This window comes from Myodes glareolus, chromosome 10 (genome assembly GCF_982192425.1).
Source record: "Myodes glareolus chromosome 10, mMyoGla1.1, whole genome shotgun sequence".
Classification (NCBI taxonomy): domain Eukaryota; kingdom Metazoa; phylum Chordata; class Mammalia; order Rodentia; family Cricetidae; genus Myodes; species Myodes glareolus.
The window spans coordinates 86,537,168-86,553,105 of NC_142035.1; the positions used below are offsets into that span (position 1 = coordinate 86,537,168).

At 51.6% G+C, this 15,938-nt stretch overlaps 2 protein-coding genes across 25 annotated transcripts in view; one reads left to right on the forward strand and one right to left on the reverse strand.

Moving 5' to 3' along the window:
• Window positions 1-6,835, forward strand: Large2 (LARGE xylosyl- and glucuronyltransferase 2). 4 transcript variants are annotated; one of them, XM_048428359.3, is made up of 15 exons: window positions 5-610; window positions 698-856; window positions 933-1,030; window positions 1,334-1,416; window positions 1,665-1,788; window positions 1,995-2,166; window positions 2,309-2,413; window positions 3,759-3,871; window positions 3,971-4,072; window positions 4,148-4,303; window positions 4,427-4,587; window positions 5,025-5,303; window positions 5,771-5,923; window positions 6,042-6,237; window positions 6,367-6,835. In XM_048428359.3, the coding sequence occupies exons 2-15, from the start codon at window positions 757-759 to the stop codon at window positions 6,574-6,576; spliced, it is 2,052 nt and encodes a 683-aa protein (XP_048284316.1). In that variant the 5' UTR covers window positions 5-610; window positions 698-756; the 3' UTR covers window positions 6,577-6,835. The 4 variants fall into 4 exon arrangements, with proteins under 4 accessions (XP_048284317.1, XP_048284316.1, XP_048284315.1 ...); XM_048428358.3 differs by having other exon boundaries at window positions 10-610; window positions 3,947-4,072; XM_048428360.3 differs by lacking the exon at window positions 5,025-5,303 and having other exon boundaries at window positions 1-610; window positions 3,947-4,072.
• A 311-nt stretch (window positions 6,836-7,146) lies between these two features.
• Window positions 7,147-15,938, reverse strand: part of Phf21a (PHD finger protein 21A) — a 165,772-nt gene continuing 156,980 nt past the window's right edge. For all 21 annotated transcript variants that reach the window (XM_085696618.2, XM_085696613.2, XM_087911380.1 and 18 more), the window contains 4 exons: window positions 14,266-14,421; window positions 12,485-12,560; window positions 12,099-12,202; window positions 7,147-11,410 (listed from right to left, as the gene is read on the reverse strand). In XM_085696618.2, the coding sequence (XP_085552744.1) occupies window positions 11,150-11,410; window positions 12,099-12,202; window positions 12,485-12,560; window positions 14,266-14,421 (597 nt within the window). In that variant the 3' untranslated portion in view covers window positions 7,147-11,149. The remainder of the gene's footprint in view (window positions 11,411-12,098; window positions 12,203-12,484; window positions 12,561-14,265; window positions 14,422-15,938) is intronic.

A 15,938-nucleotide genomic window follows, 5' to 3' on the forward strand; every position in this document is an offset into this window, starting at 1 on the left:
CGGCATTGAGGACCTCTGCCAGCTCTTGTGCAGGAGGGGAGGCGCCTTCAAAAGGGCGCAGTGCCCATGTTTTCCAGTCCGCTGCAAGGCCGGGCTGGTCCACCTGGACTAAGGGCCAGGGAGGACGCTCAGCCTACAGGTGTCCCTAGCAGGCCCAGCCTCCAGTCCCCGACCTGAGCAGGTGTCTCCGGACATTCCTATTACCGCCTGCTCCCCGCCCCCTGCCTGGACTCCCGCGGTGACCGGGCCAATCCTTTGATCCTGAGCTCCGGGTCACCGGTCCTTCCCCTTAAGGGGAGGGATGGGGTCCCAGAGCCAGGAGGGTTCAGGTAGCGGGCACAGGGCCATCCTGGATAGCTGTTCCAGTGGCCTTCAGCCCTCTCGTGCCTTGGTGCAAAAGAGGGTTATAGGTTCCTGGCCGTTTTCGGAGCTGTCCAGTACAGGGGCAAGGGCGGAACCCTGCCAGGGTCTCCCCGCCCCTTCCAGTCCGGACAAGCTAAGGTGAAACCTGAGCCCAGGTTGGGGGCGGGGCTGACTCGCAGCTCTGCCCCTGTCCCCGCTACCGGGCGGTCGCAGGAGAAACAAGGCCTTCTTGGAGCCTCTGAAGCAGGTGAGACAGGCGGCTAAGCCCGGGCAGGGAGAGCTGCCGTCGGGCCCCGCAGCCCAGGGCTGATCCTCCTCTGGTCTTGGTCCGCAGGGTCCGTGATGGAGCCCGCTGCCCGGGGTCGCGCCCCGCCCTGAGTCCCTCCGACAGCCATGCTGCCCCGAGGGCGCCGCCGGGCACTGGGGGCGGCCACGCTGCTGCTGCTGGTGGTGGTAGTGGTTGGTTTCTTCCTGTTCGGCCGGGACCCCGAGTGTGAGCGCCGCGAGCTGGGCAGGCGAGGTGGGGACCTAGTGTGCCCTCTGCCTGCTCATGCCACGTGTCCTTTCAGACGGACTACAGGCAGCTGCCACCCTCGATGGAGACCCGTACGGGAGCCGCAATCGCTCCACCTCCAATCTGCAGCCTCTACTGCCACCCAAGTGCGAGGTAGGTGCGCGTGGCCTCTGGTGGTTGCCACCCCCAGGGTTCCTGGCCCCAGCCCAGCCCTCTGGGCATCTATAAGAATCAAAGCACCTGACATCTGGCCACCAAGCTGGGACACCTGAGGACGCTTAGAATGCACGCCCCCTTCACTCTTCAGTTTCTCCACTTGTGAAATTGAGGCGTTGCCTCTAAGCAACCCTTTCCCTAGTTCTGATGTCTGGTAGGAGATTCACCGTTCTTGACCAGTCTGGCTCCGCTGGCCGGTAGACGCTGGGGACCACTTCTGACCTAGGTGTTTCCTCCCAGCTGTTGCATGTGGCCATTGTGTGTGCCGGACACAACTCCAGCCGAGAGGTCATCACCCTTGTGAAGTCCGTGCTATTCTACAGGTACAGATGGGCCCATGGATGAGGTTCAGGAACCCTCCCACAAAGAAACAATCCACACCACTTTTCTGAGTTTGTTTCCTCATCCGAGGAATCTGAAATCCCCTTCCTGAGGGTGGTGCGGGAGGGCTGAAGGCAGGGTATCAGAACACCCTCAGGAACTCCTTGTAGGAGACACAGCCTCCTCCTCTGGAGAGAATCCTCTATTGTTTCTGCACAACCTTACCAGGTTGACTCTTTCCACCCAAAAGGAAAAATCCGCTGCACCTTCACCTGGTGACTGATGCTGTAGCCAGAAGCATCCTGGAGACACACTTCCGAACATGGATGGTGCCAGCTGTGGCGATCCGATTCTATGATGCTGAAGAGCTCAAGGCAGGAGTCCGCTCCCCCCACCCCCGCCTCCCTGCCACCCCTCTCCTGCCCAGCTAGGTCCATTCTCTCCTTACCCCAGCAGTGAGTGGCCAGAGAGGAGAGGCCCTGTCCTACCAAACCTCCTGGAACCCAAATCTTTCACCTTTTTGGGGGACCATGGCTGGTTCCCACTGTGCCACTTAGTATGTTCTCCCCCGATCCCCCAGCCGCTGATCTCCTGGATCCCCAACAAGCACTACTCTGGCCTCTATGGGCTAATGAAGTTAGTGCTTCCCAGCATCCTGCCTCTCAGCCTGGCCCGAGTCGTTGTTCTGGACACTGACGTCACTTTCTCCTCGGATATTGCTGAGCTATGGGCACTCTTCGCTCACTTTTCTGGTGAGGCGCCTGTTGGCCTGCCCCGCCCCGCCCCGCCCTACCTCGCCCTGGCCTGCCCCTTCCTCAACTTGCCCAGGCCCCTCTTGTGTACTAGCCCTGAGCCCACATCCCCAGGCAGCTCCCTCCTGCCCTCCCCTCCCAGACAAGCAGGTGATCGGTCTCGTGGAGAACCAGAGCGACTGGTACCTGGGCAACCTCTGGAAGAACCATAAGCCTTGGCCTGCCTTGGGCAGGGGATTTAACACAGGTGGGGGCAGTGGTGAGGGAAGCAGGATAGGGTGGGCTGCTGGGCCTCAGTGGTGGAATGGGCACAGAAGGCTAGGAAGCCCCCAAGAACTCTGCCGGTGCTGTGCACAGGACACTGGATGAAGAGAACCTTCCCACTTTGTGTGTTTGTACCAAATGACTGTGGCCAACTCATTGTTTCCTTTAAGACTCCGTTTTCTTGTCTATATCATGGAAAGAGTTAAGATAGTCCTGCCGTTACCAGCTGTGAGAGGATGGCCCTTTCGAGAGGATGGCCCGGAAGGGCTCTTCTTCTCCTCTACCCAAGGGAATTATGGGTGACTATGTCGGAACCCTCAGAAAACAGTCCTGTGTTAGCAATTTCATTGCTATACAAACACCAGGGGGTGTGTTTACACACACAGAGGGTGTATTTACACACACAGAGATGGAGTAGCTCACTCTTCTCTAGGCTGTGGTGTGGTCTGGGAAGGACAGGCATGGTACTGAACTGAGAGTGCTATTGACAGGCAGGCAACTGTAATACAATGGCGACCATCTGTGTGGCTGAAAATGGAAAAAGCATAGGAAAGATACTAGGTTGTAGATTAGTTTTTTTTGTTTTGTTTTTTTTTTTTTTTGACTAGGACTCATGTAATCCAGTCTGGCTTTGAACTCATGTATCCGAGGATGATCCTCCTAGCTCTATCTCCCTGGTGCTGGGGTTACAGATATGTGCTACCTGGTTTATGCCGTACTGGACTCTAAACCAGGGCTTCACGCACGATAGGCAAGCGCTACGACTAAGACTCATACCCGGCCCAGACGGTGACTTTTACCTCACATGCTCATGCACCGTCCATAGTGCATGCCTTCTGTTGTTGGTCAGATCACCTGTACCAGGTAAACCTTGCAGCCTGGTGTGGTGCTGACTATTGTTGCTGGTAATCCCAGGTTTTTGGGAGGCTGAGGCAGGAAGATTGCAAGTATAAGACCAGCTGAGAAGCTTAGTGAGACCTTATTTGAAAATAATAATTGTTTTGAAAATTTGTTTTCTGTGTATGAGAGTTTTGTCAGCATGTATGTGTTTGCACTGTGTGCATGCCTGACCCAGTGGAGGCATGATATCCTCTGAAACTGGAGTTAGGGGAGTTCCGAATCACCATGTGGGTTCTGGCAATTGAATCTGTGTCCTCTGCAAAAGCAACACGTTTCGTAAACACGGATCCATCTCTCCAGTCCCTCAAAATGAAATTCAGAAAGGGTCCGATGATGATCTTCTCGGATGGATGAGGGTTTGGGCTCCCTGTGAGTACTGCAAAACAAATATTTCAAAAGATTTGGGATCTGAATATCCCTGTTGGCAGGTGTGATTCTGCTGCGGCTGGACAGGCTCCGGCAATCTGGCTGGGAGCAGATGTGGAAGCTGATGGCCAAACGGGAGCTCCTTACTCTACAGGCCACGTCTCTGGCTGACCAGGTCTGGAGGATTCTTTGTGGGAACAGAGCTGAGGGGCAGGCTGGGGGCTGAGATGTTGTGTCTGTCACTGTGTAGGATGTTTTCAATGCTGTCATTAAGGAGCATCCTGAGCTGGTGCATCCCCTGCCCTGTGTCTGGAACGTGCAGCTGTCAGACCACACCCTGGCTGAGCGCTGCTACTTGGAAGCAGCTGACCTCAAAGTGAGTGGAGACGGCAGGATGGGGGACTGTTGCTCCCTCCCTATTCTAAATCCCTGCTGCTCATCTGGAACGCAGGTGATCCACTGGAATTCACCAAAGAAGCTTCGCGTGAAGAACAAGCATGCAGAATTCTTCCGAAACCTGCACTTGACCTTCCTTGGATATGATGGGAAACTGCTGCGGAGAGAGCTCTTTGGCTGCCCCAGCCAGCTCCCTCCCGAAGCCGAGCAGGTGAGAGGGGTCATACCACTTTGCCTTTGGGAGGTCTTGCCCCTCTGTACTCAAGTGGTCTTTGGCTGAACGGCATGCTGTTCTGGACCAGCCCTGTTCATTCTTTCCCTGGACCCTGCACAGTTGCAACAGGCCATGGCACAGCTGGATGAGGCAGAGCCCTGCTTTGAGTTCCGGCAACAGCAGCTCACTGTGCATCGGGTGCATATCACCTTCCTGCCCCACCGGCCACCACCTCCCCGGCCCCACGATGTCACCTTGGTGGCCCAGCTCTCTATGGACCGGTGAGGGTGTGGAGGGCAGATCCGGATAGCATGGCATAGGCTGAGAAGGGATTTGAGAGACCCGAGGGGTGTGGTAGTAAGCTACTGGTCCCTGGAAGAGCCCCAGAAGTTGGAGACATTGGATATGATGGAAAAAGCTTGGGCTTTGGAAGTCTTTCTAGCACCTAGAACCGTCCCTGGGTGTTGGGGACCATAAGCCTCAACATTTCAGGCGGCTGTCAAATGTGGATGCACCCCCCTGGGGATTGTAAGGATTAAAAGAGACCAGCTCTATATGATTATAAGGTGCTTAGTCACGGGAGGGGGCTCTGCAGCAGTTAACTTGGGGGAGGATTTCTAGCCGTCCTGTGCTTCTGTGCATGAGGGGCCCGAGCAGGGCTGGAAGCCCTGTGCAGCCCTGTGCAGGCACTCTGGCCTGACCACCCCCGTCACCCCAGGCTGCAGATGCTGGAAGCCCTGTGCAGGCACTGGCCAGGCCCCATGAGCCTGGCCTTGTACCTGACAGATGCAGAGGCTCAGCAGTTCCTGCACTTCGTGGGAACTTCGCCAGTGCTCTCTGCAAGGAAGGACGTAGCCTACCATGTAGTGTACCGGGAGGGCCCCCTCTATCCGGTCAACCAGCTCCGCAATGTGGCCCTGGCCCAGGCTCTCACATCCTACGTCTTCCTCAGTGACATTGACTTCTTACCTGCCTACTCCCTCTATGACTACCTCAGGTGGGCCTGAAGGGTAGGAGAGGGGCAGCATTTGGGGTACACACTGTCAGGGTCAGGGGATCTTGGATTGTCGTGTCCCTGTTTATTTCTGGGGCTCAATGGCTTCTGCAAGATGGGGCTTGTCTTGGACCTTTTGTTTGGGCCCCCGAGTCAGGGAAGCAATGCGTTACTTCAAACAGCAGTTTCCTGTATGGCAAGGCTATCTGTTTGTTTGGTTTTGTATTTTTTGAGACAGGGTTTCTCTGTAGCCTTGGAGCCTGTCCTGGAACTAGCTCTGGAACTAGCTAGACCAGGCTGGCCTTGAACTCACAGAGATCCGCCTGCCTCTGCCTCCCGAATGCTGGGATTGAAGGCGTGCGCCACCTTTTGGATAGGCTGGAAAGGCTACCTAGGAGGAAGAGGCTGCGGCTCAGCAGGAGTGAGACCCATGGGCTAAGTGTTCCTACTTCCCACCTGCTCCTCCCCAGGGCCTCTATTGAACAGCTGGAGCTGAGCAGTCTGAAGCAGAAGGTTGCTTTGGTGGTGCCTGCATTTGAGACCCTACATTACCGCTTCAGCTTCCCTAACTCCAAGGCAGAGCTGTTGACTTTACTAGACGCAGGCTCCCTCCACACCTTTAGGTAAGAGAGACCATGTTCTCCCCCACTGTTCCCATGCTGGTGCAACACACATGCACACGCACACTCTACTCACACACTCCTAGCCTCAGCCCTGCTCCCACCTGATGCTGTTACACAGGTACCATGAGTGGCCACAGGGTCATGCGCCCACAGACTATGCCCGCTGGCGGGAGGCCCAGGCACCATACCGTGTGCAATGGGCAGCTGACTATGAGCCCTATGTGGTGGTACCCCGTGACTGTCCCCGCTACGATCCTCGCTTTGTGGGCTTCGGCTGGAACAAGGTGGCCCACATCATAGAGCTGGATGCACAGGTGAGGAGGGTGCCTTTGTTGCCCTGGCTGTGATCTACCCCTTCCTGGTGGGCCATGGCACAAGTTGGCATTTGAGCCCTCATTTGCTCCTCCCTAGATCAGCCCTGGCTTCTGTCCCCACTCTTCCAGGAATACGAACTTCTGGTGCTGCCTGAGGCCTTCTCCATCCACTTGCCCCACGCTCCAAGTCTGGACATCTCCCGCTTCCGCTCCAGCCCCACCTATCGGGACTGTCTCCAGGCCTTCAAGGAGGAGTTCCACCAGGGCTTGTCACGGCGCTATGGGGCTGCAGCCCTCAAATACCTCACTGCCCTGCAGCCGTCCCAGAGCCGGGCCTGAGCTTGCTGAGCTGCCCTGGGCTCTCACACACACTCCCTGCAGACACTGGAGAACCCTGGTGGATGCCCACCTTTACTGCTATTTAAGTTATTTTAAGGTTTGTCAGAGGGGCTGGGGTGGAGCATCTGTGGGGGTTCCTCATTTTTCCCTTGTTGCTGTTCCACCATTGGGGTTCAATCCTTCTTTGCCTCAGCTGGTTTGGGGCTAGTTCCCCCAATCCCCTTTCATAATAAAAAAATTAATTGGGGTTTTCTTTTTATGTGTGACTGTCCTGCCTATATGTATGTACAAGAGGGCTTTAGATCCCCTGGAACTGGAGTTATAGGTAGCTGTGAGCCACCATGTAACTGCTGGGAGCCAAACCTAGGTCTAACCCCTGAGTCAATTCTTTCATACCACAGTAAAGTTTTAAAAACCACTTTGTATACTCTGGCTGGGGAATCAAGGGCATCGGTGGGCATCAGTGGGCATCGGGAGTAGAGGACAGTCTGAACCTCCAAGGCCACAGACTAGACACGGATATCTAACCCACGCTTTCCCACCCTAGCCCCAAACTCAACACCAAGAGGCTGAGAGGCTTTATTTGGCTTTATTTAGTAAAATGTTAAAATAAATAAATACAAATTGATCGGCTGCTCTGTACCCCCCACCCCCTCAAAACAAAAACCAAACAAACAAAACAGAAAGTTTGAAGCACAAAACTCCAAATACAAATTCTACCAAGACTGAAATCACAAAGGGCATGGACACAGACAGGACTGACTGGGTCTGTCTGGCTCTGTCTCAGAGCTGCTGACTTCTGGTCTGCTCAGCCCACCCAGCTGACTGCAACTCACCCTGGGCTAAGAGCGAGGACACTGGAGAGGGGTGCAGGGGCCAAGACTGCCAATGTGGAATTGCTAAAGAGTGCCACCCTGGCTCTCGGAACTCTTCACTCCTTGGGGAGGGTCAGCAGAATCTTTCCAGAGGTCACCCATCTTCCTTGGGGAGGAGCTGACAGGAGCATAGGCCGAGACTCCTGTTTTCTGCCAAGGGTGATTGGATGAGGGGTGGGACGAGGTCCACAATCACTTACACAGAGCAAAGTCGCCTGCATTCAACAGAAGCCATGGGCTCTGGAGAACCCAGTGACTATTCGACTCCTGCTCCCTGAAGGAATGTCCTCAAAGTTCAGCCCTTTAGTTAGGTAAGAAGGGCCTAACGGAAGAGACCACTTAAAGGGTGTGAGCTGGGGTGGGGGGCTGGTGGTGAGAGTCAAGAAGGCTCCAATAGCCCTAAGAGGAAGGTGGCGGAGAGGCAGCTGTACATGCAGATAGACAGCTGGAAACCCTGGGTCAGAGCTGGGCACACATGACCCTTAACACTGCCTGTTGGGCTTCAGACAGGAAGCAGCAGCAGCCAGAGAGGGGGCCCTATAGGATACCAATCACCAAGACGGGGGCCAGCTGGAGGCTGCCTGGTGGTTGCCGTTGGCTCCAGAGACAGGCCCAACATAGGGAAGTTCATTCAGGGATGGCCTCCAGTGGAGTCTTCCCTGAAGGGTGCCATCAGCAGACACATAAGGAAGGAAGAGATGAGAAATGGTGAAGTCAGCAGGGGAAGGCAAGACAGCAGGATCAGAAAGAGAAAGGCGACTGCTACAGCCTGCACCTGCCAGCCTAGTCTGGGGGACAAAGGGACTCCCAGGCCTGGGCCCTCCAAAGCAACCACCAAGCCAGCGGGTCTCACACTTGTGGCTGTGCAGGTAGGGGAAGGGAAGATGAAGGATCCCGGACGGCCACAGAGGACAAGGAGCTGTGCTGACACAGGGAAGGGCATGTAGATGGAGGTGTAGGGCCTGCGTCAACGCAAGCAGCTCACTCCCAGTCATCAGAAGGAACCTATGCTGCTCAACTCCTGCACGGTCACCAGCAAGCAGCTCTTCTGGGGCAAAGGCCGGTAGTGGCTGATGATGGCTTCTCAACCTCTTCCCATCACAGGTAGGAACTGTGTGCCAAGTCCTATCCTATGGGCCCAGACAAGTTCAAAAGGGGGTTGGGAGGTTGGGGGAGCCAAAACAGGGCATCAGCCTGCTGCTGGTCTCTGATCTTCTGCCAAAGATTCCTCCAACTAGTCCAGGCATCTCCAACTAGACTTAGCACCTTAGCTTCTGAATAAGAAAAGAGGGTTCTTTTCTACTTCCCTCAGTCAATCTGAAGTCAGAGGCCTGCATGGCCAAACTAGGGCACCTCTTTTCAAATACTGGGGAGAGGAACGGATGGCTGGTGTGGATGGGCCTTGCGCACTCTCAGAAGCACCCCTTGTCTGCTGCAGTTACTGTCAGGATCCAGCTCTGTCTTCCTGGACCTAACTGGGCAAGGAAGAAGCAAAGGGGCCTTTCCCTGCTATTCCTAGACTTTGGGGGCCTAGTGGGCCCCAGAGAGATACTGCTTGTGGGCCTGAGGGCAGAGCCTAGGTCTCTGTCCCTTCACTCAAGGACACGTACAGGTTCCCAGTGGCAACAGGTATCTCAATTACTTTCCCCAGGGTACTGTAGGGGAGACGACTAAGAGTCTTGCAGAACCCCAGTTTTCCAGGAAGAAAAGGCAATAGGCCAAAAAAGGCAAGTGTAGTGATTCTAGCCCAGGGACACCCAGGAAGCATGTGGGTGGGTGGAATGGAGTGAATTCTGACCCTGGTGCCAGTAGGCAGAGGACAGCTGGGGCTTAAGTCTTCTCTCTTCAATGCAAGATGGGCTTGAAGGCCACCTAGGCTCCCGGAGACATACGGACCCTCAAGACATCTCCTCCCTTAATTCTGATGCAGCAGCCTGCACCCCACCCCACTGGTCAGGCCCCCAAACGTGCCCCCGAGGCATACGTAATGCTGGTGGCTGAAAGACTGAGAGCAGCACCAAGGGAGGTCTTAGGTGGGCACCAGCCTGCACTTCAGCAAGGTCCCAGACCGTGGGAAGCCCTCACACCATGCACACTCCATTCTGGCTTCAAACAGGAGATGTGATCCCTGTACCAAAAAGACAGCACAGTCTGAGGAGAAAGGAGGTGGGAGGACCTGCCACTCTGAAGATTAGCCCACCAGTTTAGAGACACAAACACAGCAAAATGTCATTGCAGGTTCTGCGCTAAAAAATTATAACTACACGGCATTTTCTCCAGTTCTGACACCTTTTTTAATATAAATCACTGTTTTTAGGAAACAAATAGCACTTTTGTAATTTTTTACAATGTTTCTTACCTTGATCTTAATTTAAGTAACACTAGGAAGACCTCAATATCTTTTATTTTCCTTTTTAATTAAAAAAAGAAAGTTGCTGTTGTTTTCCCCAGGTACAAAGATTTTTTTTGCCCTTGCATAAAAAAAACAAACCAAACAAAAAACACCAAACAAACAAACAAACAAACCCAAAAAACCAAAACCAAAAGCAAAAACAGTGCCGGACGATGACACAGGACCCACGAAGACTCACTGACCTCACTGACACTATGACGTCTACTCTACCATGCAAGGTCTTGCTACCTTAACAGGACGTCAGCCTGGGAACAGCTGCTTTATTCCTTATTTTAGTTCTTGTTACAAAACAAAAACAAAAAAGATAAAATAAACAATGAAATAAAATGTTGTTTAAACAAAACAAGAACAGAAACAAAAACTCGAAGAAGAGAAAAGGGTCGTCTCCACTCACACACACCTGGTCGCGCCACACACCTGGATCATGCTGCTCTGCTCAGAACCTTCTCTTCTTATAAATATAGAAAAAGGATGGAGCTTGTTTTCAAGTAAAACCTTTGATCCGCCTTTCTCCCTCCTGGACCACACATACCTTCCCTTCCCTGCTTCAGCAAGGCCTGGGGACCACGTGGGGCTGTGCACTACACTGAGCAGAGGGAAGAAGAGGCTGCTGGAGGCTGTGGGAGAGAGCAGAGCTGGGGAGGGGACCTAGGCTCTCCTGGTACTAGGTCCACTCCAGAAACATTAAATACTGCTTATGTCATATACTTTCCCACCCCTGTTCCCCCCCAAGCCTTCCCTGGCCCTCCTCTGGGCACTGGGTTAGTTAAACCTATTTCCGTTTTTTTTCTTCTTTTTTTCTTCTTCTTTTTTTTTTTTTTGGTTTTATGGTAGTGAAAGTTTAGGAACAGGAAAGCCCACACACTCTTTGGACTTGTCTTTTCTACCTAAACAAATGGCTCCCAGTAAGGATCTGAAACCTGCTCTCCTCCCTCTGCCCGTCCCTGCTCCCCACCCAACAAAACAAAAAGAAACCCACTGTGGCTGTGGAGGCTGCTGCAGGCACACACTGGTGTATAATAGAGAGAGTAAATATATTATTTCACTTGGCATGGTGCTGGCAAAGAACCCCCAGCTGGCACTGTTTCATGTAACATGGTCCAGTCTTTGCATGTACACACAGAATAAGAATCAATTGGCAAACTCGGTGCCACCTGGCACAAGCATCTTCTCTCTCTCTGGAACCAAAGAACCAAAAGAATTCTGTACTTTCCAGAAGAAATCCGGCTTTGCTTCTCTAGAGTCTCCTCACCACTGAGACTGTGGCATCTCCTCGAGGGCTCTGTTATTTAGTCTCTTCCCCCTGGCTACAGTTCGCTGTGCAGCTCTGCGAGGAGGGGGCGGGGGAGGGGATGGGTGTGGAGGCGGCGTTGGTAGGAGGGGTGCAGTCTGGGCCATTGGAGAGGGCCCCCACGGTGGCCTCAGAGTCTACAGGTTTGGAGAGGTCGATGCCATGGATGAGGCGGATGAGCTGCTTCACCTTGTCCAGGGAGCTGCGCATCTCCTTCTGTCGGGCCAGGATGCTGTTCTTCATCTCCATACATTTCTGCAGCCAATCACAAAGATGAACACTCAGCTGCTTGGGCCCAGTGACCCCACAAACCAACCCCTGTGCACTGGTGTGCACCCCACAACTTATGCTGTTCCACCTGTTATGGGCAGACATTATCAAAGGAGTACATGAAAGGCTGGGGGTCAATGGGTAGGGTGAAAGCCAACTCTATTGGACACTAGAACTTATAAAGATACTATGATAAATTCACCACAGAAACTGCCCTGAAGTGTGTTTCTGCCCCATTCATAGGTGGTGAGAGACACAAGGAATTGATTTGAGGTCTCTGGAAGATTATTTACTCACTCATAATTTAGAGGTAGGGCCTGGATGGCAGTCATGTTTAAGAGTCCTGAGACCCAAGGTCAAAAGACTCTGGTCAGTGAACCAGGTAGTTTTGGCTTGGTTTGGTCATTTTGGGTTACCAGCTAGTAGTCCTTCCCTTAGTCCAGTAAATTAGGTCTCTAAAAGAGTCACTCAAGGGGCCCAGGTCTGCTCAGGGTCAGGAGAGGCTCTACGTTCCTCCTAAGCAATCAAAAATGCACAGGCCCTGGGTGGTGCTCCAACGGTGCAGCCCTACTCATCGAGACTGAGAACCTCTCAGACAGCAGCCACAGGACACTCAGCCGTGTGGCCATGGCTCCTGAGCAGTACACAGCACTGAGAAAGGAATGTGGCTTACACTTATAGAACTGCTGAGCTCTTTCACCTTCTGCTCCAGTTGTTCTCGCTCCTGTTTTAAGTCTGAACTCCACTTAAGTAGCTTCTGCTTCTCCTCTTCTTTTGCTGGGGGAGAAAATAGGTTTTAAACAATCAATTCTTTGAAAAGCTTACCTGGTTCAGGTGTTCACCAGACACCCACCCTGAAAGTGCCCCTCAGTCACACAGCCAGGACAGTGTTTGCTGGCCTTGGTAGATTGGGCCAGGTTTTACACAGACACGGAACCACACTTCACAGTTTCTGTCTGAAAAGGCGGTTCAAACACCTTCAACTTCACTCAATAAAACATTTTTATTTTCCTTTAACAAAACAAAACCAACATTACCTTCTGAAAAGGCAGACCTTACCTGCTTTGTAGGCAATATAAGAATGAACAATGGCTAAAGTTCCAGGCCATGGAATTGCTTCTTCCTTCTTCAGCATCTGAAAAGAATTTAGAATTCTCCCTTGAGAACCAAGGTAATAGCAAGCACCAGTAGACAAGACCCAGGGAGGCTTGTGGATAGATTGCCCAAAGTCAAGGAAAAGGTAGAGACCTGGAAGCATCCCTGTATCTTTTTCAAAGTCATGTGAGGAGCTAGAGAGATGGCTAAGTGGTTAAGTGCACTGGCTATTCTCCCAGACATACTGGGTTCAAATTCCAGCACCCACATGGCAGCTCACAATTGTCTGTAACTCCAGCCCCAGAATATTTGACACCCTCTTTTGGTCTCTGAGGGCACAGAGCACCAGGCATATTACATGGTGCACAGATACAAACAGATAAAACACAGATACACATAAAAAATACATAAAAATATAAAAAAGGCCATATGACCTGGGACATGGGAGAGTACACCTTAAAACCCAGCACTCAGGAGGCAGATGCAGGTGAATCTCTGTGAGTCTGAGGTCTACCTGGCTTACATAAGAGAGTTCCAGGTTCAGCCAGGGCTATACAGTGAGACTGCGTCTCAAAACAAAAGCAAAAATAAAAACATCTATTCAACCAAGAAAACAAAACCACATAACTCCAACCACTCTAGAGCCAGAGCCAGCAGCATGGAGCTGGAGGCTGGTACGATGCTAGCACGATGCAGTCACCGCAGGCAAGTCTGCCTTGATCTCACATGGGCTGTTATGTCCCTCAAAAACACCTTCTCCAAGTAGGTGAATACAGTTCTAAATCCTGAGGGCCGCACGAGAGGAGAGCAGGTGAAGGGCACCCTGACTACACTGGAGCTGATGGTAAGAGGGCCAAGACAGGCATAGTCATACATGTAGGCCCAGCACTATGGGAAATTACACGTTCAATGCCAGCCTGGGTGAGAGAGGGCGAGAGAGGGCGAGAGAGAGAGAGAGAGAGAGAGAGATAGAGAGAGAGCGATCTTTTCTCAATGCAGAGACTTAAGATGCAGCTCAATAGAGAGCTTACATAGTATTCACAAGGCCCTGGGTTTGGGTCCCAGCATTACAAAAGAAACATGTCCACCCTTCCCCCCAAAATTTAGAAATCAGGTTTTATTTATTTTGGTTTAGTTTTTTTGATACAATATCTCACTTTGTAGCCCTGGTTTGACTTGGAAAGTGAGATATTATGTATACCAGGCTGGCTCAAACTCAGAGATCGACCAGTTTCAGCTTCCCAACTGCTGGGACTTAAGGTGTGCACAACCAGACTCGGCCAAGAATGAGCTTTTAAGGATCTTAACTTATTTTTTGTTCTATTTTCTTTCTTTCTTTCTTCCTTCCTTCCTTCCTTCCTTCCTTCCTTCCTTCCTTTCTTTCTTTCTTTCTTTCTTTCTTTCTTTTTTGTGGTAGTCTTACTACGTAGCTCAGGTTGCTCTTGAACTTGTAAAGCGTTAAGCTTAGCCCTTCAAGTGCTAGAATTATAGGCATATGCCACCATTTGGGGCAGAGGGTCTGGATTTCAAAAGGGAAGAAGGCATTTCTCATTGAGGGAGGCGTTCACGTCTTAGGGAGCCTGTGAGTGAACAAAGGCTCTGCTGCATGTGCGCTGTGCCATGAACCAGGAGGATGGGACCTACAGAACAATGACCAAGAAAAGAGAAGAGAACCTGTTTCCCAGAACGGGAGAGAAGGAATTCCCACGACATTGTCCGTCTCTTCCCTGGCCCACCCCAAGTACCTGGTCCTGACATCTGGGGCAGATCCACATGCCCTTGGGAATTGTTTTCAGAGGCGGGTCTAAGCAATCCAGATGATACACGCGGGAACACGTATCACACATCAGTAACTGGCCACTCTTTCTGCAAACACTGCAAAAATCTTCATGGATATCACCCTGTGAGATGGAGAGGAAGGGTAAGAAAAACGACAAGGAAGAACTCAGTGTCACCTTGCACACCTTGATTACACACATGTGTTTTCGACAGTGAGCTGACGGCCCAGAGACAGCCTTCAGCACATCGGTGTATGAAAACAGGAATTACCAATAGCACAGATCCTGCCTGCTCCACAGATCCCAGCTTATGGGTTGGCAATTTAAGTTGAAATTGAAACATTAAGGACTTTCTTTAAATTTACAAATTTAGATTGAGAATTTAGCCGTGTAAGTCAGAGTTCACAGCAAAGCCTGGGCCCAAATCAATGGCTTAGGTAACGAGTTGGCACCTCCAATGCCAAAAATCACTGACAAAGCCATTTCACACTATGACAGGAGTGGCGTTTATTATCTGCCATCTGGGGGAGTTTAGGAAGAATTGGGAAACACAAGCATACAATAAACTGAACTTCCTGCTTACGTGGGCAAAGTACAGTGAGCGCTCAGAAATGAAAAGCCCGAGCCAGGAGCAAGAGACTTATAGAAGCTTCTAACATGTGGGACTGGGGAAGCCACAGCCGCAGCCAATGATGCTCTGTAGCAACTGGCATTTGCTGCTCAACAGACCATCCAGTGGGAGGCTGTATTCTTCCCCATCAAATCCTTCACTAGGTGGGAAAGACAGGCAGTCCAGTGCTCTCTACAGTGCTCGGGCGCATCTGGAGCCCCCAGAACAGAATGTACCATCAAACCAAAACACGGCAGGTCTACTTAAAATCTGGAGGGAAGAACACAGGGAAAATAAATCAAGAGTTTTTGGAGAGGTGTGTTTCAGCACGCCGGTGTGCAATCTGTTGTGTGGGTGAGAATCCACCCACAGATTAGGAAGACAGGGAGTGGAGACCTGAGGGGACAGGCGGGAGGACGCTGCTTTAAGATGTCCGGGGCACTCTGCTGGAAAGTCTTCCACAGGACTACAGAGTAAGCAGAAAGACAAGAGGGATACCAAGTCCCTCCTCCACCACCACACCACTGAGGGAATGCATTTTCCCAGTCAAACCGTTTATCTCTGCAGGAAACTGCCCCTGGTGTTTATGTGTGTGCGTGTGCACATCTCCATGTATCTCTCCAGTGCCATCTTTCAAATGTTATATTTACATACAATACAGTAGAAGTATCTAGTGTTTGAGTGTCAGGATTTCTTTCTTTTTTATAATTTATTCTTATTTTATGTCCATTGGTGTTTTGCCTACATGTATGTCTTTATGTCTTTGTAAGGTTGTCGGATCTTCTGGAATTGTAATTATAGACAGTTGTGAGCTGCCATGTGGGTGCTGGGAAATGAACCCTGGTCCTCTGGAAGAGCAGCTATCTCTCCAGCCCAAGTGTTGGAATTTCTATGTACTGAAAGTCACTGAGGACTTCTGCGTTAATCACAGATTCATAGAAAGTACACTGAAACAAAACAACTTAAGAACACAAGGAAGCACTAAACATCCACCATATCACATGGGATGTGGTATCTGGAAATCCCATCT

What these genes read in the sequence shown, in the direction of transcription:
- Large2 (XM_048428358.3), top strand. Translation starts at nt 757, where the DNA reads ATGCTGCCCCGAGGGCGCCGCCGGGCACTGGGGGCGGCCACGCTGCTG. An exon ending in GCCCAGCTCTCTATGGACCG is followed by an intron (nt 4,588 to 5,024) that starts GTGAGGGTGTGG and finishes CCGTCACCCCAG; the next exon opens with GCTGCAGATGCTGGAAGCCC. An exon ending in GGCTCCCTCCACACCTTTAG is followed by an intron (nt 5,924 to 6,041) that starts GTAAGAGAGACC and finishes GCTGTTACACAG; the next exon opens with GTACCATGAGTGGCCACAGG.